Below are 26844 nucleotides of genomic sequence, written 5' to 3'. Positions count from 1 at the left end.
TTGGAGTTTTTATGGTTACCAAAACCAAGTCCTAACAGTCTTAATCTGAGGTAGGTTTTGGTCAGCTCTGTGAAAAGATTGTCAGCATAGGCTGTATAGCTGTAGAGCATTTTAAAGCAAGTTTTAGGTTAATAAGCTTAAAATTATTTCGATATCAGCTCAGGAAGAAAGAATGTTTCAGGGTCCTGTTCCTTGTATTTTCATACTTTTTAGATGGTTTGTCTGTCATGAGTTTAAAATATTAAACTTCAGTTCGGAAGTTTACTATACTGAACACAATAAAAGGGAGAAAGCTGGGGAGGGCTTGAGGGGAGGGAGTGTCAGAGACAAGGGAGAACAGAAGACGTGGTGAAAGACATGGAAGTCATGATATTAAAGACAGAAGGATGTGCTACATTTACCAGAAGAAATTATAGGAACCTGAGTGAGAAATCCCACCTATTAGTGATGGGAGGAAATCAGGAGCTGCCACAGTCCTTGGAGGTCAGACATTAATAGCCTGCCGGTCTTCACAATCCTATTTTGTGAGAGAATTAGTATACATTCTTTGCTCTGTGCAATTCCAGTGAAGTCAACATCCAATTTCATTGCCTGAGAGTGCCATTCCTTTAAAAATGTGTTTTAACAGTCAAGATATACAGGATTGTCTTATTTATGCATTTAATCCAGTCACTAGAGAAATTCTCCAAACACTGTGTTGTTAGCATTTTATTAGTGGTTAGCAATGAAATATAGCCAGGTAATTCCAAATAAAAAATAAATAAATATGGAGACAAGGTTGGTAGGGAGAAGTAATTGAAAACTTGTACTTAATGATGTGGATCTCAAAAGATCAGTCAAGTATTCGGGCATGCATGCTTTACCAGCAAGGATTATCTTCCATCCCCCCTCTCTAATTATAGCAGTTGCCTTAGTAACATATGTAATTTATCTCACAGTTTTTTATTGACCTATGATGGAGTAAGGATACTACTCGGAGCAATAAGTAAAACAAAAATAAAAACCTATTGAAGAATGAAGAGGAAGATGTCTTTGAATAAATCCTTCTTTAATATTTTTTAGAACTTCATTCTAATACAAGTGATCAAGGACATAATTGGCAATGTATTTAACAGCAAGCAAAGTCTCCTCACAGGTTGGCTTTATCTGAGATTCAGGGAGAAGAAACCCGTAATAGCCAGTGTCTCGGAGCTCAAAAGTGAAAGAGTACTTGATGCCTTGATCATAAGCCCAGTCGTCAGAGCCCCCTGCAGCAGGATCTGATAAAAAAAATAAATAAAACATAACTGAAAAAGTGGAAATGTCAAGTCACAAAACTAGAAATATAGAATAAAGTGATAAGTATATTTAGTGAATTGATTAATTTCTCTTTCTCATGGCAAGACTTCTTTGATTTAGGCCATTTGTGAGCTCCATTTCAGCTGATGTGTACATGGAAATGTAAACCACCTATCCTGTTCCCTCCTTATCAATACGGTGGACATGCCATGGGAGGAGTGGCTAGGGAGCAGGAGGATGGCATGCTTTTATGGGGCTGTTTAGAAAGATTTGATAGCAGAAAAAAATAGTTTTTGCAAAAGAGAAATTGCTTTTGAGATTCGTACAGATCTGAAAGATCCACAGATCTGGAGTATCAGCTGGATCCTTTTCTTCTGGATGAATAGTACATTCGCATTCCAGTGCTTTGGTACAGTGAAAGTAGTCTCTTTTCCTAAGGAAGGAGCTTCCAAAATTGCTAAGCATCACCAAAATAGATTTAAAGGAAAAAATGTCCATAAATCTTTTTTTTTTTTTTTTTTTAAAGGGGGGTTATTTTTCAAAGGTTTTTAACGTTATTTCAGAAAGGTAAGATTAGGAAGAGGTCAGTTTCTGTACTTAAGGCAATTAAGAGCTCTTAAATATTGAGGTATAAAAGTCCTAGAAATCTAGAACTGGCCTCAGACCAACTTCTGACACAGCAAAGGCTATACCCTGACAGCTGAGTTCACAAGGAGTGTAAAAGAATGGAATTACAACTGGTACATTTCTCAGACCATAACACAAAGTCAAAGAAATAATTAATGGTGCTGGTAGAGTGGTTGAACTATTCTTTAGCATTCAAATCATTTTTCACTTTGACTTAGAGATGCTGGAAATATAGAAAAATTCAGGGTCAGATTTTATATTTAAATCTAAACTGGGCAGATTTTGGGAATTCATGCTATGCACATGAATTCCTGAACACTTTACCACATCCGTTTACCTTCCTGGAGCCGCATACTCCCTGGGATTCTTAGGGCATATATCATTCCCTATTTTAGACATGAGAGATTGCATATATACCTCTGGGAATATGCTTGTGAAGAAGGAAGCTGAGTGCTTATCAAGAGGAACAAAAGTCGCTAAAAAACTGCATTTCAGAGTCTGACTAGCACTTAGTATAGTTGGTAAGTTTAGGCCAGTACTCACAGATTGTCGTAGCTCCTGGGCCGTACGTATATTTGGTATTGTACAAAGTGGCCAGCTGTTTGGCTGCAGCACTAGCAATGGAATTCTGTAGGGGAAGAAGTATAAATGCAGATTTTTAGAAGCTTTTTGAGTGAATCTATGTAAATGCGCTGTTAAATAAGCTGAAAAGCAGTGCTTGGGAAGTTTTTATTTGTAAACTGTTGTGTACCTTTGAAAATTATTAGTTGTCAGTAGCTGCCAATGCACAGCTTGTCAGTAATGAGCTTGTTCTTCAAGCTCTAATGGTGTGTAGTCTGGAGTATAGTCCGGTTTGTGTATAGCTCCCTTGGTGTATAGCCTGCTGTATAGATTGGCTAGGTAAGGGGACAACTGCTAACAGTATCTTCTACACTGAAAAGAAACTTGTATGACATTAAAACTAAATAACTTTGCACAATAAATTGTGAACGCACAATAACCTTTCCTTTCCTTCTGTTCATGGAGCTATAAATTCAGAGTAGAGCCAGTTTAGTCAGTGAAGCTGAACACTCCTGGAAGTGGAAGCAGATTAAGGTCTTATAAATATTAACAGCCAGAAAAGGCATAAATTACCTTGGAACCATATGTAGTCTCATTAATTACAATTCATTTCCTGTGCACAGAGGGATTCATTCAACTCCTACTGATTTCAGTGAGGGTTGGATCAGGCCCATCAATAGTACTATGAAGCTTTGTATATTTGCATTAAGGAAAATTACAGACTTTTCTTTGGAACGTGTGGCTTTTCCAGTTCTTCATTATACAGCATGTTGGTAATAAAACATGAAAAGTATTACTAGCAGATGATAAATATGAGTGATTTTTGCAAACAGATGTGCAGTATAAGAATAAGCGATGGGTTGCCATATCTTTCTTTATAGCTTACAGCTGAACAGCTTACTATTCCAGGAATTTCCTCAAGCCCTTTCTTTCTCTGTAGGTTATACTCTGGCTTACTTCCCAGTGGAAGAGAGATCGTATAATATTCTCTGTTCATCCTTATGCTTCAAGTGTTCCTGTCAATTAATCAAAAAGGCATGTTGGACAATGTGTTTAGAAAAATCTTAGTTTAGTGAGAGACCTGTCTTAGCTTCTACAAAACAGCATCAAAATGTGTTTGCTTTACTACTGGCTGCCTAGTCTAGCACAGGGTTGCAAGTGTTTCTCCACTCCCAGGTGCTGGATTTTGAACATCCCAGAATTGTGGGAGTTTACTGTAGAAATCCGTGGTCATTTTATCACATAAAGAATACTTAAGCAAGGCAGGCCAAAGAGTATTTGAAGCTTGTCCTTCCATCTATAAAACCGGCTGTACCTGAATGTGGGGTTTTGTTTCTGGCCTCTGTTATCAAAACACAACCTATTGTAGAAATAATGTTGCTTTGCATTTCATAGTCTGGGATTCATAGCAACGGGGGTAGTTGAGCTCTCTCCAGTGTGGTTTTGTTGTTGTTGTTTGTATGATTTTGTATTGTTTTGTTTTAAAGTCCCCTCAAACTGACTCTTTTAATTCGTAATTATTTTAACACTTGTTGAGGAAATCATAGAGGTTGGAGAGTAGTATTTTCTAGTGATATCATTTTTTTCAGGCTTCTTTTTTATTTTTATAATATGTACATTTAATCAGCAGCTGAGATTGAGTTAAATTTGCCAATAGTAAACTGATGTAATAGTAAATGTAAGCTGATTCTTATTCTTTCCAAAAAAGAAAAAAAGAAAAAAAAAAAGTGAAAACAAAATTTGGAAAGATAATTTTATCCTATGTATGGACCTGATGGTAATTAATATTTGCTCCCTCTTTAGAAAATTGCATCATAGGGGTAACAAAAGAGCAAAGCTGCTGTAAGGAAAGAGTGGGGCATACCTTTCACTCTGTCAAATGACTACTTCAAGTCATACCAGAACAGATATGCAAAAAGTATGTCAGGAAATCTTTTTACCTGAGGGATATTTTATTATTAGCCAGGAAGTTGTAAAAAGAGAGATTTGTAGAATGAGCAGTTGAGATTTCCAGCTGTATGGAGACTGGAATCCAGATAAACAACTTCCTTAAATTCCCCAGGTTGGAGATCAAGGTGGTATTTTAAATGACCCTCTTCATTAACTGAAGAACATGACTGAGCATTTATGACTTCAACATGAAATGAATCTTTGTCAGAAGTTTTGATATCTGATTTTTTTTTTCTTTGTTAAGTTACTCTGTCCCAATTGCTGTCCTAATAGATTTATAGTCCAAAATCTGAAGGTCAAAACAAAATTGAAGTTTATAGGAACTAAAGTCACCTCTTTCTCGTGATATAAAAAACAGGAATAATAAAAATGAAGTAGATTCTCATGGGTCTAAATATAAAATAAGAGGGAAAAAAAATAAAAAAAGAAAAAAGTATTCAAAACCATCTGTAAAGAGGAACTAACTCAGAGATTTATACAGAGCTATATAAATAATGGGCAACATTTCATGCTGGTGTGTTGTTTGGAACACAGCTACAAAGAGAGGCATGGCTGTCTTTTTGACCTTTGAGAATACTCTTTACTGTTGACTGATTTTCAAGATTTCTTTGCATAACTGGCTTAACTCAATTGTTGTGGTTTGTTTATTTGTTTTTGACTGTCAAGAATCTCTCTGTTGCAAGGAAAATTCTACTCAGAGTTATAGTAGCCGAGAAACAACTGGTGCCCAGAAGTCCTCCAAATAACTCCAGATTGATACTTTGTAGCTGCAAGCAGAAAGGGCTTTTCAGCCTCTGACTTGCAGCTGAACTCAGCAGGCAGGTCACCTCAGCAGAGGTAGGATTCCCTGAACTGCCCATCCATCTGTGTTTACACTGCAGCTACGAACATTTGGCTTAATTTTGCGTACCAAGTACACGGGCCAGTGAGATAGCAGATTAGTGTTCTTAGTTGCCATTCTCTTACTTGATTCACAACCTTTAAACCCATTTTTTCAGTTATTAGCACTTCATGAAAGATGTTGCTTTTTGGTCTCTCTCTCAGTTCTCTTTTGAACTAGCAATGTAATTTATCAGGCTCAGCATCTTCTGCCTGTTAATAGGTAATTTTCTGGAGGAGCAGCTCCCTTATTTTACTCTTCAGGACAGACTTGCCAGCAAACTGACTATTTAGAAACACCTCAGAGATGTTGACTGTGCAGCTGCTGCATGAAGACAATTCCCTTTGCCATCATAATCTGGTGGTGATCTGGAAACGCCTGTTCACTGATTGTCTGGACCTCTTGCTCTCTTCTCTCACTGGACTGCAAATTGATTTGCCTGAGGCTGAAAACTGCATTTTCCCTTCACTTCTGTCTTGTGTGCTACTTAAGCTTCCCTTAATTTCCTTTGTAATGAGAGGCTGAAAAGGTGGTATTTGCAAAGTTAACTTCAGCCAAGTGAAGCTAAAACTTGCGAGGCTTCTTGTTTTGCCAGTAAAAACAGACTCCCCTCAAGAGTCTGTGATTGATGTGTAATTTATTTCACTATTCTGTTGTTGCTCATAGTTTAGCATCTCCCCTAAGAGCCTAGGAAATCCAGCCAAGTGGAGGTCTTCAGTATAGCGCTTCTTTTTTCTTTGCAAGCTAGTTCCTCTAAGGCAGTCTTAGACTAAGTAAGAAATCGATCCCTGGCGAGAGGGTTTCCAGTGTGACTGTGTTAAGGTGAACCTGCCCTACAACTGTAGGAGTCTTGTCTTGGAGCCAGGTTCACAAATCAGCTTCATCTGGAAGAAGCTGCTACTAAAAACATCATTTTCACAATAGTCAGTACCAAGTAGTTCTGTTGTGGCAAGCTCAGTGAAAAAGCTTCCAAATTTTGCTTTTCTGCCTGCTTCCATTTTCTGTGCTTCCCAGTTTCTTTACTGAATATTTACTTGTAACAAGTAGTATAATCACAGGAGTTTGAAACAGCACAGATAGAACAACAGGAGATTTACAACTCAAAAATTGGTATGTCTGAATCCCTCAGATGATAGGATTTTTGATGTTCAAAAATTCCTTACTACAGGTATTCATGTATCTTAAACATTTAGGAATTAAATCAGGAATTAAAAGACTGCTCCTAGCCATCAGGTTAAATAATCAGACTAATATTTACAAAGTCATGCAATGTATTTGAAATTCACTCTTCTTGCAGGCTGGATAGACTCTAGGCATATCTCCACCTTCTACTATGTCCTATTTTAAGGGCTTAAGAGGAAACGAAATGGTAGACCAACCCCACATGGAAGACTCATTTCATTGATCTTAACAACAAATGTGGAAATTCCATGTCTAGAAAATTATATTCATTTGTGAATTAATATAATAGTGTGTAGCCTGCCAAACAGTAATAATACAAATACACTAATCTAACGGCGTATGAGCTGGCTGCAGGCATGTATTTGGCCCCGAGTTTGTTGTTCAGCTATGAAATAGAATTGAACCTGGAAAGGAAAAGAGAGCATGATGGACATTCCTCTGCTCTATTAATTCATAGTTCAGAGCCAATGCAAATACAAACAAGAACTGATAAAGCTAGATTTGTTTTTGCTGAAAATGAGGAAAGCATTATTCATTATTTATTATTTCCTATAAGGTGACCTTATAGGTAACCATGGCCAAAATCTGGACTGATTAAAATATATGGGCTGAACTTTTATGAAAAGTGTGATTAAATGCACAGTTTTTTATTGCAAAAGGACAAATATGTGAATAGCAAAATCAAGATAAAAAGAATCTTTTTGGGGTGGAGAGAGATGTTGGCCTTGCCAAGCACATTTTTATTTGTGAAGAGCTAATGCTTCTGTTCTCAGCAGGAGATGGATTCAAGCATGTATTCTGTGTGCAGGGTAGCTCTCTGGGGTATAGTAAAGAATGAGTCAAGTGAGGATTATGAAGCAAGCAAAATGTGATCCACCAAAACAAAGTATATGTTTCTTTCAAGGAGTCATCACAGGAATATTGTGTAACTTCTGAGAAATTTCTGACCTAGATTTTCCTGTCTTGGGTGTTTGTATTTGTTCAAATATTGTTTGGATAGCAGTGAAAATTCTGTGTAGCATCTCAGGAGGGAAAAACACAAACAAACAAAACCACTCAACCCTGAATACAGGGAGAAGAATTGGGGGAAAATTCTTTTGTACTGTGGGGTTGAGGTTGTCAGAGCTCCTCTTGCCTCTGAGCAGAAGGATGTAAAGGCTTGGGAAGCAAGAGACATATGTGACTTTCATCATCTGTTTTACAGCCTAGTACTGGGGGTGGTTGAGGGATAGTCCTAATCCTCCACTCAAAGCAAGTTGCAATAAATTAGAGGTTGTTCTGATTAGCTATAGCAATGAAGAATGGAGCATAAAGGGTGTCTGGGACTCACAGAGTGCCCTTTTCTACCTGAGAAACCAAAACCAGAATAGTTTTATGCCTTCTGGTGGTTTCTTGAGGCAGTGAGCAGACGAAGTCTTTTAAGCCCCAAGGATATCGGACGCTGCTCAATACTCTTGCATGAAAGGAAGGTATAAGCCTTCTCTAGATCTTTCTCTTCTGTAGGCTTAGTGTTTTCAATCTCAAATTACTCAATTTTTGTGCCGTTTTGTATCTCAGACATTGGAATGCAGCACAAAGCCCAGTGTATTATGCGACTTTTAATTAAATACAATGGAACAAAATGTTATTAATGATAAGCAGACATGAAATTTTGTTTAACCATGTCAAGCTGCTCACTGAAAGAGATAAGAAATTGTAGTTATATTTCCTATAATTTATTAGATCTGTCAGAGTAAAAATAACGTTTAAGATAAGATAATGGCACTATAATTTTTGCTTCTTCATTTGAAAATTGATTTATGGTCCTCTTATTTGCCTAAACAATTTATGTGAAAGGTTGAGAATCTAATTTTTTAGATTTCCCTAAATTCCAAATCTATACAGTAAATTTAGACATGAAATAATGATTGGCATGCCACATAATGTCTCTCTTTGTAGGTGTATCATTTTAAGCAAATACAATTGTTGATTGAAAATTCTTAAATTTCTTTAGTCACAACTCAGATTAATGTGCTTTAGTTATTTGAAGTAGCCTGAAAACCTGCACTTTTGAACCTGACCCAGAGCTTGTGGAAGTCAGCATTTCTGTTTAATTCACTGGTGTTGGAGTGAAATGGGATCGTTTTGTTTAATAACCCCAACTATAGGCAAGCTTGATTGGATGATACTCTGATCTTATTCTCCAAAAGAAGGGCTTTTGGCAAGAAAAAATCTTTTTAAAGTCAAATACTACAGAAGCTGAACCTCTCTGGGACCTCACTGTCTTTTTGTTGGTATCACCAGTAAAATAAATGTTTTCCTGTAATTAAGACATGAAAACCACTCATTGGGTCACCTTGTCATGATGGTGAAGTTCGTGATTGCTTTGTAAAGGAAAATAATGGAATGCCCCCTGGGATCATTGGGCTCAATATAAAATATAAGATAAAGTGACATTGAAAAGACTAACTTATGAAATGAAATCAAATGGTTGAAGAGAAATATACAGTTTGCATTCTTGAAGTATTTACTTTTTATGCTGAATAGTAATAGTAGACTCATTCTCTATGGCAGGAAGAGAATTGTTACTGATTAAAAACTGCAGAACGATAGGGTGATTCGTTAAATCATATATTGGAATAGAACATTGATAATACAAAATTATAATTTGATAAAAGAATGTGAAAATGTAGAAAAATCATGTAAGCTCTTATTGTTAAGGATTGTTTTAATGGATAGGATTTACTATATTTTTTTAATACTGGGCTGTTGATGTAAACTTTTTGGATTTAATACTGTGAGAAACATGCTGTGCTTTTAGTTATGTTTCATCACATTTGCTCTTGATTCAAAAAGTTGGGCAGAATGTCATACAATTTTTTAACACATGGGAACTTTGTGATCTTGACAATGAAGCAGCTCAAGGGTTTTATGTTGTTTATTACTTGAGACTGAACTGCAACGTGTGAAATGTGAAGCTTTTGTAAAAACTGAAGACAAGAAGTTACTATAGTTCCCTGGAATAATTACAATTAAAACCTTCTGCAAAATAAATTGAGGAGGCAAAATTTTCATCTAGATTTCATCCTCTCTTTTTAGGCTGTAAAAAATGCAACAAGAAACTTCACTGTTGGCCCCAGCTTTCATTTGTGCTTTGGAATTATGACATCTACTTGGGAGCACTCATAAATCTGTCAAGCCTCCACAGCAGACCGGCACACTTAATGTTGTTGCCTTGGACTGTTGGCAGCATCCCGAAAAGAGGGGGAATCAAGATTTGTTTGTTTTGTTTTGCTATGCTGCTTTCCCTGCCAACAGCTCCTAGCTGCTATTATGCCAAAGAACTGAAGTAATTTTATTATTCCTAATTGTTGATTCTTGGCCTTATAAAATGTTTACAACTTTTATACGGATTTAATATTTTTAACCTCCCTCTTTTTTTTTTTTTTTTGCTTTTTTTTTTCCTAGATTATACTCCAGACTGTTTTATCTCATTTAAATGGTGTTAGGGTGTGTCCTTAATCTTGGATAGATAAAAGAGTTGTTGTAATTTAAAACACGATATTGATCCTCTCTTCTCCCACATAAAAAGTGTGTTTGAGTTGAGGCCTGTTTAGAAAGGCTTCAGAACTGATTTTTTTTTTTCACCTGTTTTGTGTGTAACTGTTTTTAATTACAATTTTGACAAAAACTGCCTCATTTTTCCCAAGCTATATCATTCTCTTTACTAGGAGTTTCACCTAGTTCTTCAGTGAGAACTAGGGTTTAGTAGGAAGTGTTAGGAAGAGCTCCTTATTTGCTGCTGCTGCTACCAATTCAATCATGTCTGTGTAGTTAGCACAATCGAGCAAGCTGTTGGCTTTACTTACAGAGCATAATGTTTCTGTGTGATGTTCTGCAACAACATACACAGCAACCTCTTGCATCAGAATGAAGCAGTGCTGCATGACATTGTGAATTTCTGTACAGCATGGCTGGAAGTCAACCCTGACCTTGAGGCAAATTCATCGGAATTTATGTGGAAATTAAGTAAGGCTCGAGTTTATCCCATGCTTGAACTATGTGGAAGCCATCATGGTTTCTCTTGTTCTTGCTGTGAAGGACTGAAGTATTCTCAAAAACTGGTAATACATAGAATCACAGAATCACACAATCATCTAGGTTGGAAGAGACCTCCAAGATCACCGAGTCCAACCTCTGACCTAACACTAACAAGTCCTCCACGAAACCATATCACTAAGCTCAACATCTAAACGTCTTTTAAAGACCTCCAGGGATGGTGACTCAACCACTTCCGTGGGCAGCCCATTCCAATGCCTAACAACCCTTTCAGTAAAGAAGTTCTTCCTAATATCCAACCTAAACCTCCCCTGGCGCAACTTTAGCCCATTCCCCCTTGTCCTGTCACCAGGCATATGGGAGAATAGACCAACCCCCACCTCACTACAGCCTCCTTTAAGGTACCTGTGGAGTGTGATAAGGTCGCCCCTGTGAGCCTCCTCTTCTCCAGGCTGAACAATCCCAGCTCCCTCGGCTGCTCCTCGTAAGACTTGTTCTCCAGACTCCTCACCAGCTTCGTTGCCCTTCTCTGGACTCGCTCAAGCACTTTGATATCCTTCTTGTAGCAAGGGGTCCAAAACTGAACACGGTACTCAAGGTGTGGCCTCACCAGAGCCGAGTACAGGGGGACAATCCCTTCCCTAGCCCTGCTGGCCACACTGTTTCTTATGCAAGCCAGGATGCTGTTGGCCTTCTTGGCCACCTGTGCACACTGCTGGCTCATCTTCAGCTGACTATCAACCAGTACTCCCAGGTCCTTCTCTGCCAGGCAGCTTTCTAACCACTCATCACCCAGCCTGTAGCTCTGCTTGGGGTTGTTGTGCCCCAGGTGCAGGACCCGGCACTTGGCCTTGTTGAACTTCATACAGTTGACCTCAGCCCATTGGTCCAGCCTATCCAGATCCTCCTGCAGAGCCTTCCTACGCTTGAGCAGATCGACACACGCATCTAACTTGGTATTGTCTGCAAACTTGCTGAGGGTGCACTCGATCCCCTCATCCAGATCATCGATAAAGATATTAAAGAGGACTGGCCCTAGTACTGAGCCTTCCCTGGGGGACTCCACTAGTGACTGGCCTCCAACTGGATTTAACTCCATTCAACACAACTCTTTGGGCCCGGCTACCCAGCCAGTTTCTAACCCAACAAAGTGTACACCAGTCCAAGCCAAGAGCAGCCAACTGCCTGAAGTCACACAGACCTAAACAGCAAGTGATTTTTTCTTATTCTTTTCATTATATCAAAATGACAAAGAGCTTCTACTTACCAGTTCCTCATAATTCTCTGGGTATTTGTAAGTATATGAATAAGGAAACAGTAGCAGCTGGGAATAGGAGTGAATAGTCAGATATGCCTTGATTGTAGAAAGATGTTCACGAATAAAATCAGCCAAAGCCTTGGTCTCCTTTTCAGACTCAGGTGCAGAGCCACAGTAAGTGGAATCGCAGGGTCTTCCTGAGGCCCCCATACCTGGGAAGAACAGTAAATTTAATGAATATTTAACAAAAAGTTGGTTGTTAGGAAAGTGATTCTACTACACTTTTGTAAATATGACTTGGAAATCCTACTGACATATCAATCCTACACACATAACAGAAGAAAGAATTTCTTCTTGCATAGTTAAGACACTGGGCAACATGACACAGCATTAAGTAAATATGCCCTGTAGTATCTACTGTGTGTATATCAGAAAAGACATGAGTATTGATGCAAAGCCCTATCTTATCTAAATGATTTAGTGTATCATTTGCTTCAGTACTTAATCTTTTCCTTGCATATCTCCCTCAGCTCTAAGATGCTTCCAGGAGCCAGTGAGGTGAGAACCACTCAAAAGGCACCCCTCTCCACTGAGTGAAACCAATCAAAATAAAACTATTCTTGCTTCTGTTCTGAACTCTTCTGTTCATAGAAGTAGCCATACTGATGACACTAGTAACCAAGGACTGTTTTTTTCCCCAAATTGCCCCCAAATTTAACACAAGATATTCCACAGTGCTATATTGGTGATCTTGACTCAAAAGTGAGATGGACCAACATGTAGGGGAAAACCTATAATTAAATATCTTGGCTATTGTATTCCTGTATGATTGCTGCAGCAACTGTTAGGAGACACTTACTGCACCAGCCAGCATCAAAATTCCTGTTGGGATCAGTACCAATGCAAAAGCTGCCAGAATTTTTAGAGCGTGTCTTTCTCCACATACGGTCCTAAAATAGAATGGTGAAATGCAGATCAAAAGTAAGAACAAGTTTTAACCATTGGCTTAGCCAGACAGATTTTTTTGTTGTTGTTGTTTTTGAGAGAGAGAAGAATGTACTTACATTTGTCCAAGTGTAAATGTAACCATCAATATTAAGAACAGGCAAAACATAGAAGTCCAGGTTGTTGAGAAGTCTGGTCATGACATTATCTTTTCCATAGGTCTCAACTGCCTAGTTGGAGAGAGTTAGAAAGAATTGATGATGTCTTTATGGAAAGAAAACATCTCCTGTATGCATTTAAATGCCTGGGTCTAGATCAGGAATTAACGTGGTAGGCAAAGTCATCCAGGTCACTCCACCACGTAAAGTGGCAGCTCTGATGTTACATATACCTAGATGATTTACACTGACTCAAACCACACTGCTGTTGGAGAGCCATCTTATTTTGGTGAATAAGTTATATGCTAAAGCAGTGTTGATTTTGAACAGGATAATAAATCCCTGGAGAGAGATTACCATCTACTAGTTTATTGTTTAAAGACAGAACAGAGTGCCGGTCCATATATCTTCACTACATCTTGTCAACTTGAAGGTTGTTTTTTAGTTTAAATTATTTATTTTTAAATCATTTCCTGTTTTCAGTATCTGTTGTATAGACAAATGTCAGAAATAACAAGAATTATAAAGCATATTTCAGAGAACATCCTTACACATTTCCAGTCATAATGTCACAGTTACATGCATTATTAGGGAGGCAGATTTTTCCCTGCACTTTTCCAGTCACATACATTGAATAATGTACATAAGAACTCCGTATCCTGATTGCTCATGACCTAGCACTTTGTATGCTTGTTCACAGATTTAGGTCAGTGTCAAGTTAGTGTCCAGTAATCATGGAGATTTGCTCTTAAGAGGCTTGGTGCACCCATGATTCCTTTACTCTGTACAGATGTAAAGGACAACACAAGGAGCAATGCAATGGAGAATGGCATCTATTTTCCTGTAACTAGCAAGCAGACAAGTTGGATGGAAAAGCGATATTAGATCACTAGAGTTTATTTTTTCCCTTTTCTTTTTTTTGGTTGTTATTTGTTTAGTCTATTGTTTTTTGCCTTCTCTTTTCTTTTAGATACATATAATAATCTACCTTGCTCATGTTTTTTCTGTAGTTTTTGACTTTTATGTCTAGAAGCAATCCCAGGTGAACCACTGATGGTTCTCAGAGGACTGTGCTTTTAAAGTGTTTCTACCTATCTACATTTGAATCCACTGTGTAGATCCTCTGCTGGTGTCAGGTACATCCATGAATTAAGTGATCAGCCGGTAAAAATGACAGCTGTAGTGTTGTGAATTGCTGAGAGAAAAACGGTAGCACATAAGGCTGTCTGCAGCCTTATTGGAAGATAATGAAATAACATTCCCATTGACTCCACTGACATGTCACTTTCAATTTCCACTGCTCCTTACACAAAACCGCATGGCCGTCTGAGAAGATGGAGATTATACTTGCCACCAATGCCTCTGCCAGCATGGCTTACTCAAGTACTTTGACTTTCAAATCCCAGCTACTGCTTCTGTTTGTTTGGTTTGGTTTTAAATCTTCAAGCAGAAATTGTTACAAAATTTGGGATTCGATCAGTAAGTTGTTCTGCTAAGATGATTGATTCCTCAGCCTCCCCCTCCCCACCCAAAGATGAATGTACCTATTCTCTTTACAGAAGACTGTGCAGTGTTTGATAACTCCCACCTGCTTTATATTGGTGATGGTGAGAAGGAAAAGAGATATGAGGTAATTTTTTTCATTTATGGCCTGAAGTGTCCCAGCCTGAAGTGAAGCCAGTTGCACCTGTGAGGCTTTCTTGAATATGTTTTAATGTTTTAGAAGCCATTCCGTGCAACTTGAAGTGACAGCTCAAAGGGAAATATACACATTTCCCTATTTCTAAGTGGAGTTCAGGGAGCTTCAACTATAATCTTCCTCCTCTTGAGTGCATTCCTCAGTGCATTCTGACTGTGCTTAGCCGAGGGTAGGTTTCCATCATTCCTGTTGTCCTACTGAGAAAGACTGCTTGCAGGGAATACAGCGCCTGGTGCTGGAGAAGGCAGCTGTTCTGACACATTTGGATGCCTTCTGACATGTCCCTGAACTTTCCTTTTTCCCTGTTATTTATGACTATGTAAAGAACATGACTACATGACTATACTGTTACTAGACTTGTTTACTTGTCTCTCACCTTCCTCTGACTACAGGTACAAAGATGAATTTACAGACTGTAAGTAACCCTTTTAGTTGTGAGTACCTCTTACACAAGCTCAGGTAGCCTTAAGCCGCTCAAAGATTACAGGGCCAGACATTAAGATCTAATTTAAGTAGTTAAAACAAAAATAGTTGCATTTTGTAAAACACATTTAGATCATTAAGCTTACTGACTTCTTTCACAAACCACTGGCAGAAAGCAGGGGAGATCCACTCTCTTGCATGGAAACCACAATCCATAAAGATGGCCTTCTTATTTGTACCACTTTTTCCCAACTATGGATAAAAATCAAAACAAAACAGGTTCCAAATGAGATAATTTGTATGCAGAATAAGTCAGACAGCATGTTGACCTAAAGAATGTGAAACTTTATATAAATGTAGCATTCCTTGATTAAATGAAAATCTATGGAGCATTCTCAACTGTAGCTGACTGCGATATTCAAGCTAACACCATACAATCATAATGATTTTATTTGTATTAATGTAGATAAGCCTTCTCTCCCACAATTATTTGATTATTCTACACTTACATTTCCTGTGGTGTTTCTAGTAGGTGGTCTTGTTTGGTTGGATAAGAGATGCTTATGCAATTTTGGGCAAGTAATCTTAATTCTCTCATCCTTATTTACTTCATGGTATCTTATTTTTTCATAAAAGTTATTCCAAAAAATTGTACCTGATGAAGATACAAACAAATTTGTTGTTGCTAGAGAGACCAACATTTATAGATCCTGTTAGAGCAAATGGATTTGCAAACGACAGATGGAGAGATTATAGAGGTAGACCATTCACGTGGCTCACAGGAGTGTTGCTAAATTTATAGTATAAGTAGTGCACAAAATATATTTGATTTCCTGCAAAATGTATATTAACATATCTTAGTGTCAGTGGGGATTTAATAGACATTACAGTCTTGTAGAGGCTAATAGGGGAAAACAGTCTGGCACAGAGAAATCAGAGCACTTACTTTGAGAAGGTACATTGGCCGTCCTTCATATGTTTCCCCAATTACACTGCGAGAAACAAGGTCTGGGTTCTGAGCAGTAATATCCTCAGTCCAAGCAGCTATCTGTTTAATAAGGAGAATAAATTTATTGATGTCTCTGTCCTCAGGTCCAGAGCAACTAATTCATAGATTTCAAGCCAGAAGAGTTTATAGATTTCTAAGAATTAATTCCTACTTATACTACAGCTATATATCTCATCTTTTTTTTTCCCCCCCCCCCCCCCCCCCCACAGTGATAGTGGTTCATTGCAGACCTCTCATGCTATTGCAATGACTGCCTGAATTAATATTTTCTGGTGTGAATTTATCTAGCACTTCCTGTCGTTGGAGTCTGGCTGGTGGATTACAGAACCTTTTGAATGCTGACCCTACATAGGATTTAGAGATTATGGTCTTGTCATCCCTTAAACTCTCTTAACAAAAGAAAATTGTTTTTTTCTTGTTATACTAAGTAGATTGAATGCCTTAGATCTTCTACGTGTTGTCATGTTTTTCACTTTCATGGCTCTTCTATTTATTATCATTCTTGAATTGTTGACTGAAGCACTGGACAGGGATTTGTGAGAACAGTCCACCAAAGTCAAATATAAAAGAAAGAAAATGTCCTTCAATCTATTCATTATTTAAGGAAAAGAACTAGCCTTTATTATTTTAATATTTGAGCAGATTCCCTTTGTACCAGGTGCCTTCAGATGCTCACAAAAAAAAAGTCATCACATCCATACAAAAAAGCATTTTCTGCCCAAAGAGTCACAAACTAAGACAGGAGACAGCAGATGGATCTAGACAGACTGGCAAGGGAACATTAGAAATAATGGTTGACACTATGGATGATGGTATTTTATAACCTTAGCAGAGTCAGAGGAGCTATTTTTAGATAGCCTTATAGAAGCAGGATTTAATTAATTAATTATTTTTATGAGAGTTCTGGAGGAGGAAAATTAATTAGTTCTGTACGTTTAGTTCTATATAAATCTATAAATATCACCTGGTGAGGAAGCACAAATTTTATTGTTTGAAAATGGAACAGGTAGGCCAAAGATCATCACAGAAATGAAAGATTTTTTCAAGGAAAGACAGGAAAGAGATATTCTCATACTTGTATGAGAGTATGAGTGTATACTCATATGTATGTGTGTACACGTGAGCAGTGTATACTCATATGAGTGTATACTCAAGTATACAAGTGCATACTTGTATGAGTATGCAAGTATGTGAGAATAATGTGAGAATAATGTGAGAATTGCAGGTTGCATACTTGCAACTGTGATGCAATGGATGTAAGGAGCCACTGCAAATATGTAAAGTGGGGGATGACATGGTCAAGACTATGTGTCAGGAAAAATCAGCGTGGCTGTGAAGAAAGGAGGGAGCAGGGGAGAGCTTAAGGTGGAAGATGAAGATCTCCAGTTGTGTCAGGGGATAGAATCAAGTTGTTGCTGAAAAACTTTTTAGCAGAAGAGATGGGAGAAAGAGGGAAAAGGGGAGTAAATTGGTAGTGAAGCATGTCAGCCTGGCCATTGGATTTCTGCCAGAGTTTCCCACAGCACTGGGAGCAGTGGAGAAAATATGTGTATGTGGATGGGTTGTGCAGATTAGCTGTGTAATGAGCAAAGGAGAAGAGAGAGAGTTTGGAGAAGGAGTTATCATGTTAATGGATGGAACAGAAGAGGAAAAGGGAAGAAGGCTGGAAGAATATCAGAAGCCATTCTGACTATAGAGGCCAAGTTACCAAGCTGATGAACTTCTAGACTTTACCTTTTCCCAGGTGTTGTACTTTTCATAGCTGTGACTGGTGCTACGAGCTTTGCTGTCAAACTGAGCATCCAGTGCGGTCTTCAGGTTGTTGATCAGAACTCTGCAATAAGCCACCATGAAAAGTGGAAAGAGATACATACACTTTAATAGCAGGAAAGCAAGAACCAGTTAGATATTTAAGAATCTGCCCAGAATTAAGGCCATGTTGAATGTGAAGTGAAATATGGGGGCCTGATTTATGCATTTGAAAATAACAGTAGGTTCAAGTTTCAACCTACTTCCTGTCTCATCCTTGCTGACAATGTTTGTGGAGCAATAGCTTCATCCTAACTATTACCTGCCTACTTACTGCCATCCCAGCAAACCTCCAGGGTGGCAACAGTTTGATTTAGGAAGAATGCTGAAACAGCAGAATGTAGAAAACCAGCTCTGTATCTGAAATCAGCTCTCTTTCCTTCAGAGTGACCTCATGTTACCAGATTGCCTCTGCCTTGAGAGGAAAAGGACTCTTGAATTGCTGGCACTGAAAGACAGACTGCAGCACCATCCTGCAGCAATACTGAGATGTTTGCCTGATTAAATTATTTGTCAAACCAAGCTTCCAAAGTTTAGGTGCAGCTTGCAGGTGGCATGATCCATCCTCCAAACTACTTTACTGCTTGTGAGGTGGGCTATTAAAGTAGCAACACACCACGGTAAGAAAAATGCAGTATCCTACTGCACTGGCTGAATTTCTCCTGTTCCTCTTTCCCTGGGACTTATACAAAGGCATATCTCATCACCAAGCATAGTCTTGAGAACCTTTTGCTAATATCTCAATCTTGGCTATCAAGGAAATGAACTTTTCTAATGTTTCCAATGCTTGTTTTAATATTCTTACAAAGTTTTACTCGTTCAGGATATGTCCTTGATCATCTGTGATTTGTATGGAAGAGCAAGAGGCCAGTTTGTGAGGCACCACCAGCCTTCAGAACAAACAGTGCAAATGACTACATTGACATTGCCACGGCACTGCAGCTGCACTTCAAAAGAAGTGTAACTGCTTGGATTGTCACAAGGACACTCCACTGAAGTTTGTCAGGGACACCTTCCAGACGTTATGGCCTTTGTTGCAATCAAAAGATTCGTACATGGACCTGAGGGAGTTCAATAATGTCATAAGAAAAACTAGCTTATGTATAGTAGTTCCTCCTTTGGGTAATACTTCTGGGTATTACATTTTGAAATACTTAAGCTTAATTGCTCTCTCTTTGGAGAAATCACTGCCATGGATCTGCTATGTGACTTGTGTCCTGTTCTCTTCACTCCCTAGGCCCTTCACCGGCAGCTGTCTTCTTTTTGTCACCAGTTGTTGTTTTCTTTGTCCCTCTAGCTATTGTTTTCCAGCTTAGACAACTCAGTGGGGAGCCTCTCATGACTGCCCTTGGGACTCACCATTTTCTGGCTTCAGTTCACTCACAGTATCATGCAAACCCTTCTGGTGCGCTTTCTGGCTCTTTCTAGACCTTTGCTGCATTTTGTCTTTAATGGTAAGCCCTTTTTGTCCCCAGCACACTGCAGTGAGCTTTCACCTTGGGGAAATGCCTGATAGTAAGTCCTTGCTTCTGGTCTCCTACCCCTATCAATATTTCACCTTATCCCTTTAATGCAGAGCAGGTACAGTCTGTTTGAACTGTCACAGGAAATCTGAACGCAGTAGAGGCATCCACAGGAGGCAGGAAGTTTGTGACAGGAAGATGAGTTGACCAATAATGAAAAGATTAAACACATTTTACCCAGTATTTAATCTCCTCCTATTCAAAATACAGTAGTGGGAACAAACTTACCTATACTCCACTTTGTTTTCCTTCAAAAGATATTCAACCTCAAAAACCTTGTCAGCTTCAACTCGGAAATCAACTTGCATTTTTGGCTTTACCAGCGTGACATAGTCTGGCTGCCAAAAGTCAACCTGAAAGAAGGCCAAACAAATATGGGAACTAATAAATACATACATGTGGCTGTGAGTTTTAGGTAAGTGTATGTGTGATAGTTATGTTGATTGTGATTAGTACAACAAATTTAATTCCTGTATTACACTGAATTGGTCTTGCTTGCCAGAAATATCAACCTAAGTTTTAAACATAACTTGATTAACAAGATTTTATTTGATCCTCCAATTTATATGGCAGATTTCTGGAAACGGTGGTGACAATTTCACAAATACCAAGTATTAACTTAATTTTTGGGTGTATTCCATTTTTTAATTTTTAGATTACTTAATAGGGACTGCACTGATCTTGCAGTGCTAAACATCAGTGCGTAGTTTTCTGACTTCGGATGCTCACACCTATAAAATCCACCTCCTTGGCTTCATTGTAAAGATAATCTTTATATTGCTAGTAGATGTGGCATCTAAATTCACAGAAGACCCCGGTCGGAGACTGAACAGAGCAGTGTTAGTGTTATGCAGATATTGAGCTCCACCTCTGAGCAGTTACTAGTTGTAAGTGCATACATTTGTACAGAGTATATGTTTGTACCTAACATGTTTGTACATGCTTGACTCTAAACAGTATACTTTGCTGGAGTAAAGGTTGCTAATCCGAATAAGGGTATTTAAATATACCCTCTCCTTGGTGTCTGAACAAAATGTTATTACCTTAGAATTAAAATAATATAAGCAGAGAGCAAAATCTTCTAAATGTTACAATAAATTGGTAATCCCAGTTTAAGACAACTAGAATTTTCTGATAATGGATATAATTTACTCCATTTTATATTTGTTATTGCCTTCTTTTGTTTAATACTCTTTAATGCTTTGATCATACTAAGTACCTTACCATTCCTTACTTTTGGCTTATTAGGGCAGTTGTAATCTGTTATTTCAAGTGTGCCATAAAGGTGTTTTTCTTTTCAAAATTGAAACAGAAGAAAACAAGTATCATTGTAAATCACATGGAAGGTAGCTCTGATATCCATAAGGATATTCTGAACTTCATTTGAAAGAATCCAATGCAAAGGAGAATGGAATTTTAGAACATATGGAACATTGTCTGCTCTGAGTATCCTGAACAGTCTTTTTCTATTACTACAGCATCTGAACACATACGGATTTCTGAATGCTGTGCAAAATTTATGGTTATCTTTATGACTTTTTTAATTCTTTGTATACATTCCATTTGAGGTATTTGTATATAAGCATTAGACAGAAATGGCCCCCCAACTATAGTAGAGGGAGACTATGTCTGTTTACGTACTTTACATATATCAGCTGGGAAAGACTGTTGCCTGTATAAGTATTTTCAAGACTCATTTCACTGAAGTTGGTATGAGGAGTCTGCCTTTGGAAGATGTTGTTTAGTTCAGAATGGATAAATGACAGTGCTATCACTATTTCAGATATTATTTCAAAATCTCTAGATTAGAGACCTATTAAAAGCCAACAAAAACAAAGCAGTTTTGCCATCCTAGTGCCTTTTCAGCCTTTCATCTCCTAAAAGTAAATGAAATTGGGGCTGGTGGGCATATTCAGAAACCATGCAACTTCAAGTGAGATGACTATTCCAGTATATACTGCTACATCAGTCCTAACTGATTGCTTTGTACAATAATGGTAGTTCAGGAATCTTTTCTTTGGTTAAAAGAAAACAAACAACCCCTTTATCCTACAGACTTGAAAGCAAGCATGGTATATTAATTTTCTTAATACTGGCAGCAACTTACCAGTAGTATGTTCTTCTATAGAGTACTGGTTCAGCATGCTATACTAGCCTGCTGCTGATAGTTCTCCACATCTGCACTGCATTCAAAATACCATCCTTTCATCCTACAGATAATGGTGTCTTTTTCACCAACAGCTATTTTACAACATCAAAGCTGAAGAGAAATATTGAAAACACATTTGCTGTCTGTATTGTTTTTTCTCATGTCATTATGTCATCATATATCTACATCAAGGTCAGTATGAAAAACTGCAGCGTGGTTGGAGAGAAAGAAAGCGTTAAAGCAAAGTCAGTGAAGAAAAGATGACAGGAGAGGCTAGAGGCCAAAGAAAAATTCAATTTGTTGGGACCATGGATTTTTAGATTATTTTCATGAACAAAACATTTTGCCTATAGTGCTAAAAATTCTTATACTTGGAAGTTCCATGTTTAATCTAATACATTCTTGAAAGAACCCCACAAGGAATATATAATTTCAAATTAACTTATTTAATTAATAAATCCCGGTGGGCACTTTGGTGTTCAAGCGGGGTTAACCAGACTTTCTAGGAAGGCATTGGAATGTATTTAAGCCTTACCATCTTGTCTGTTCCTTCTGAAGAAACAGTCCTAATGAGATGAATGGATTAGGCCTTTATTTCAGTAGCATGTTGTGTTTTTTTTTTTGTGTTTTCTTTTTTTTTTTTTTAATATTCATTAATTGAGGAAAACAAGAAACGTTCTTTATGCATGCAGTAGAGCTCTTTCCCCAAGTTCTTTACCTGCATTTTGCTGGCAAGGGAATTGATGATTTCCACCTGGCCCTCATTCTGTAGAATCACACGAAACACCTTATGGCTGAAAGGAGAAAGAAAAGTGGATTTTAAAAAGGTAAGTCAATTGAAAGGCTTTTGCTTATGGAGAAGAAGGTCTGCAAATATAAACTCTGTGTCTTTACATACCCATCAAAAGCAAGATTGTGCGGATAAGCAGACACAGCTGCAGCACCCAGGAGAACCAAGAAGGCCCACATTATTTCAAAGACAAAAACCACATTTTCAGTTCTTCTAGACTGCTTTTATAATTTGTTTTGTCCTCCTTTTTATCAAAAATACACCAGAACAACCCACTGATCAGCTGACGGATTATTCCTTTGGCTATGTTTTATTTGCATACTATTTTTAATGTTTGTTTTAACTCACACCTGTGAAAACAGCTGAAACTCTCAAAGGTGTGGGGGGAGAGTGCTAAGGAATCTCGCTACTTGAGCTGAATAAACTTATGATTTGAAAAACTGAATTTAATTTTGTTCTTTTCTGTTATTTGTGGAATTTTTATGATTTATTTATTTATTTATTTTTGTTCAACATTTGGTTGCTGGATTACAACCGTTACTATATTATACTATATTATCACCTCATGTAATGGCAGACATCTATAAGATGTTGTTGCAGTGTGATCAGTCATCTTAATCACACAGCACTGTCTCTTTTCCCTAACGGACTGGGGCTGACTCTGACAGAGGAAGAGGAAATACAGTTTGGATGTATGAATTATCCTTTTTTTCCCAACCGAGAGGAAAGGTACTGAATTTGTTCACTGCTCAATTGCCTCTCTCCAAAAAAATCAGATGTCTGCAGAACTGAAGGTGTAGAAATTTCTATTCACAGTGGAGTTGTACACATACTCCACATAATATATTCACTGATTCTTGCATGTTCTCTAATTTAGTCATGTGAGAATCAGAGGTAAACATCTTTTAAATTAACTCTACAGTGGGAATTACCTGTAGGCCAAGAAGATAAAATGAAATGTTGTCACACAAAGACATTTTTATTTTTTCCTTTCATGTTGTGCTTAAAATATCTGAGAATAGTGGATTTGTATCATGCTAAGCGCTTGCATCTGCTTAATTTTCATTAACTTGTACTTGGCATTAAATGTTACATTAATTGTCTGCTGGTGCTGTGACCTGAGGTGACTGATGTTTTTGAAAGGCAGCCCCTAAATGAATTGGTATATAAATACATAAAGAATGAAATTTGAGCTCAGTTCTGTTACACCTAAGGAACCTGACAGATTCCAGGGTTTCAGACACAGACAATCTTGAAGATGTTCTTTGACACCATGTCTGCTATTTTGCAGGAATCTGCATATATGCATTTCATATAATGTGTGAAAATGAAATATATTAGTCTCAGAATAAAAGATATAGCAACAGTTTCAAAGTGCAGAAAGTTGTATTGTTGATGACCATTTTAAGGATGACTGTGGTATCAGACACTGCACTTTTTAAAGAAGATTCTCTGGAGTCAGCTCAGTAAAGCTGCAGCAGCCTAATATGCAGAATATCCAATAAATACACTTTAAAAATCAATGTACCAAAAATGCAGCAGTTTATACTTAACAATATGACCCATGATAAATATGTTCTTAAAAGGAGATTCCAAAACTACTGAACCTGCTTATTCAAAAGCTGTGTTTGCCAAATCATACAGTTTGAACTTACTTTACAATTAATGACCTAATTTGTAGCACTGTAGGCTCTTGCCCTGCAATAATCTTACTTAGTCAAGTCTCTAAGAAGGATGACAGCAGGAGTTATTCTGACAGAATGCCAAAACAATACTGCAAAGTCTTCAGAAGTTTCAGTTTAAAGTTGATGAGATCTATGGAACTGGATAAAATGGTCTGGTCCCATGAACACTGCAACAACAATAATGTGAAGATGATCAAGCCCAGATCTTGCGATGAATAAATGATCATAAGAAGTAATCAAACAAATTTCAGATGTCATCATTCCCTGTTGAACACTGAGAAACATCTTGGAAATAGAAGACTGCCAGATTTCAATTCCTGAGTTTACTTTTAAGATATATATTTTTTTCATGCAGTTGGAGATATATATATATATATATATATATATGTTTCCTTTTTCCAGTCACTGACACAGCATTAGTGCCATCAGCTACTGAGCTGGCAAGAATTTCTGAGTATTATAATTTCTGATGGCAGTCTTTTCTGTTTCCATCACAGACTAGGTCAAAAAGGAATCAACCAAACAATGACCTGGAATATTATTTCAATTTTTTTCATTTTACATCTCAGGATTGATGGTTAAGTGTTAGATTAGCTCATAAACTAGCTCTAAACACTTTTTCTTTTTCCAACTGTATAATATAACTGTTCAATATTAGTATGATAAAGAGGCAGCATAAGGATGAATAAAATAGCAAAGTAAATTTGGTTAAGCCATCTGTTCTTTTTATTGTGTGATTACAAGCCAACAACACATCAGTTGGCAATGTCTGAGTAAACCTTGGCCTTTAGGGCACAGACGTACTACCTGTATCTTTGAAAACTTTCAGGAGGATTTAAATTTTTTTTTAAACAAGAAAGAAATGAACCCAGCTGATTTCCAAAGGAAAAGCATGTAGTAATTTCCTTCAGCACATGTATTTTTTCCAATACTTAGGGTGAGCTATTACAGTGTCTGTCAGCTGTCTCAATTTTGTTGTGGTTGTTCACTTCTTTGATGATTAAAATGAAAGTCTTCTATGATGCAGTCACTTGTAAGGAGTATTCACTGTGTTTAGTGACGTGGGCTGTGAGAAAGTTTTGATACTAACAACTGGCTATATTTCACCTGAAATTTATTTTTGAAGTGATTTCTTCAGTTTTAGGAATAAAAATACTCTGGTACTCCACTTTGAAAATCTTATGAAGGTTAAGTGCAAACTGATAAAAGGAAAAAATATGTATCAGGGTTACCATTTCAGAAGCATCCTTTATCCTATTAAAGCCTTTCATCCCATTTGTTGTCAAACTGAGTCCAAAAGTCTGAGGCTAAATAATACCTCTTTTTCTAGGAATTCTCAATATTTATAGATATCATGAATAAGATATTTTGTTGACCTATTTAAAAAAAAAAAGTCTACTATCTTTTAGTCACAAAATATTGCCAGTTTTTATAATCTCTGACTGACAAATTTTCCTTCTTAATACTGTTTGATATTTATTAATTTCCAAAACATCAGTGAGAAACTTCTCGATGCCCAAATCATAACCCTGTTTATGTGTGTCTTCACAGAATCACAGAATCATCTAGGTCTTGAAGTCATGTAGCAAAATCCTAGCATATGCTCCAGACCAGCCACACATGTTTGAATTACGGGGACCCTCTCACCACCATTATTTAGTAATATGTGTGTTATGGCTAATATTAGTTTTGAAGAGTGACATTACTGAATATATTCTGAAGACCTTTGAGAGTACTTTGAAGTTGCCGGGATCAGCAGAATCACTACTCCAAGCTTTGCTGTTATTTTCTTTGTATTTATATATTATTAATATTGCATCCTGTAATACATCAAAGGGTTTTTCAACTTTTGTGCCCTGGGACATGCTTATAGCCTACCGTTTTGGTAGCTATGTGTAGGTATCTACCCCTCACCCCAATTATAGGTGCAGTTTAACATGTGAACAGGAACTGGGAGAAGGAAGAGTGAGAGTGATGAGATCTAGGCTAGGGACCACAGAGGTAGGTCTCATGACTTTGGAGTGTGTTTCTACTTCTGCTATTGACTCATCAGGTGAGAAACAAAATGTGTAATTGTTGTTTTGTAGAGTCAGTGGATTCTTGCAGAGTATCTCCTGTGGAATTTTTTTTACCATTGTTTAGGATTAAGAATGAATGTATTCCAGCTTCATCATATGACCACTGAATGAATGTCTTAGTGTTCAGAAAATATTTTATATCCTTAGCTAGAGGATGTTGTGCATATTATTTGAATTCCTACGTGCTTGAAAAGAGTGTGAAACATACTGAAATATAAGCAGTGAATAAAGGTATTGGCAGTGCCAGAATTCCCTGAAGCCAAGCACTGAGAATCTAACTGTTTAGTGCCAAGCAGAAAAAAGACGTTTAACGAAGCAATTAGGACTGACCTCACATCCATTTGATATGGACGTCTTCTGTTTAATTAGCTTGTCCTTGGGATGCCATGTACAAGACTGGTGGATTCTCATACTCAAGCATACTCTGGCATCTCTAAGGCTGGCTGGGTCATGGCAGGACTCAGCAACAGCTCAAAGATCCAAAAAACATAAGGTCCCTCCCCTTAAAATTCTTAAGGCATTGAAATCAGCATGTGGTGTGTAGTGAGACATCATGCCTGCACTGAACAGATCATAATCTAAAAAAGTACAAGAGTAACCAGACACTCATCACCCTTACTGATAGGAGCCAGGTCTTTCAACTTCTTGCTGTATCTGACGAGTGTAAGAGTTTCTCTTCTGGTGTGGATCAGCACACCATTTACATCTATATAATGTCTCCATCAATGCCAGAACCAGATGCTGCTGAGGCGGATGCTAGAACTATACTGTAAGGAGATACAGGAGTATCTGCCCACTGCTG

General features: G+C 37.7%; 1 protein-coding gene across 2 annotated transcripts; it reads right to left on the bottom strand.

Annotated features, from left to right (window-relative positions):
* Nucleotides 1-314: 314 nt before the first annotated feature.
* Nucleotides 315-26360, bottom strand: CPB1 (carboxypeptidase B1). Of its 2 annotated transcripts, XM_080603925.1 has the most exons (11): nt 22388-26360; nt 22208-22283; nt 19569-19693; nt 17743-17842; nt 15946-16047; nt 15150-15251; nt 12839-12949; nt 12634-12724; nt 11784-11986; nt 2449-2533; nt 315-1259 (listed from the first exon to the last, which is right to left on the bottom strand). In XM_080603925.1, exons 1-11 carry the CDS (start codon nt 22456-22458, stop codon nt 1072-1074), a joined length of 1254 nt encoding a protein of 417 aa, XP_080460051.1. In that variant the 5' UTR covers nt 22459-26360; the 3' UTR covers nt 315-1071. The 2 variants fall into 2 exon arrangements, with proteins under 2 accessions (XP_080460051.1, XP_080460052.1); XM_080603926.1 differs by lacking the exon at nt 315-1259 and having other exon boundaries at nt 1284-6882.
* Between the last annotated feature and the right edge of the window lie 484 nt (nt 26361-26844).

This window comes from Anser brachyrhynchus (assembly GCF_964034855.1).
Source record: "Anser brachyrhynchus genome assembly, chromosome: 9".
In the NCBI taxonomy this organism is placed as follows: Eukaryota; Metazoa; Chordata; class Aves; order Anseriformes; family Anatidae; genus Anser; species Anser brachyrhynchus.
The sequence above is the reverse complement of the archived record's forward strand: the minus strand, read 5'-3'. Positions and strand labels throughout refer to the sequence as shown.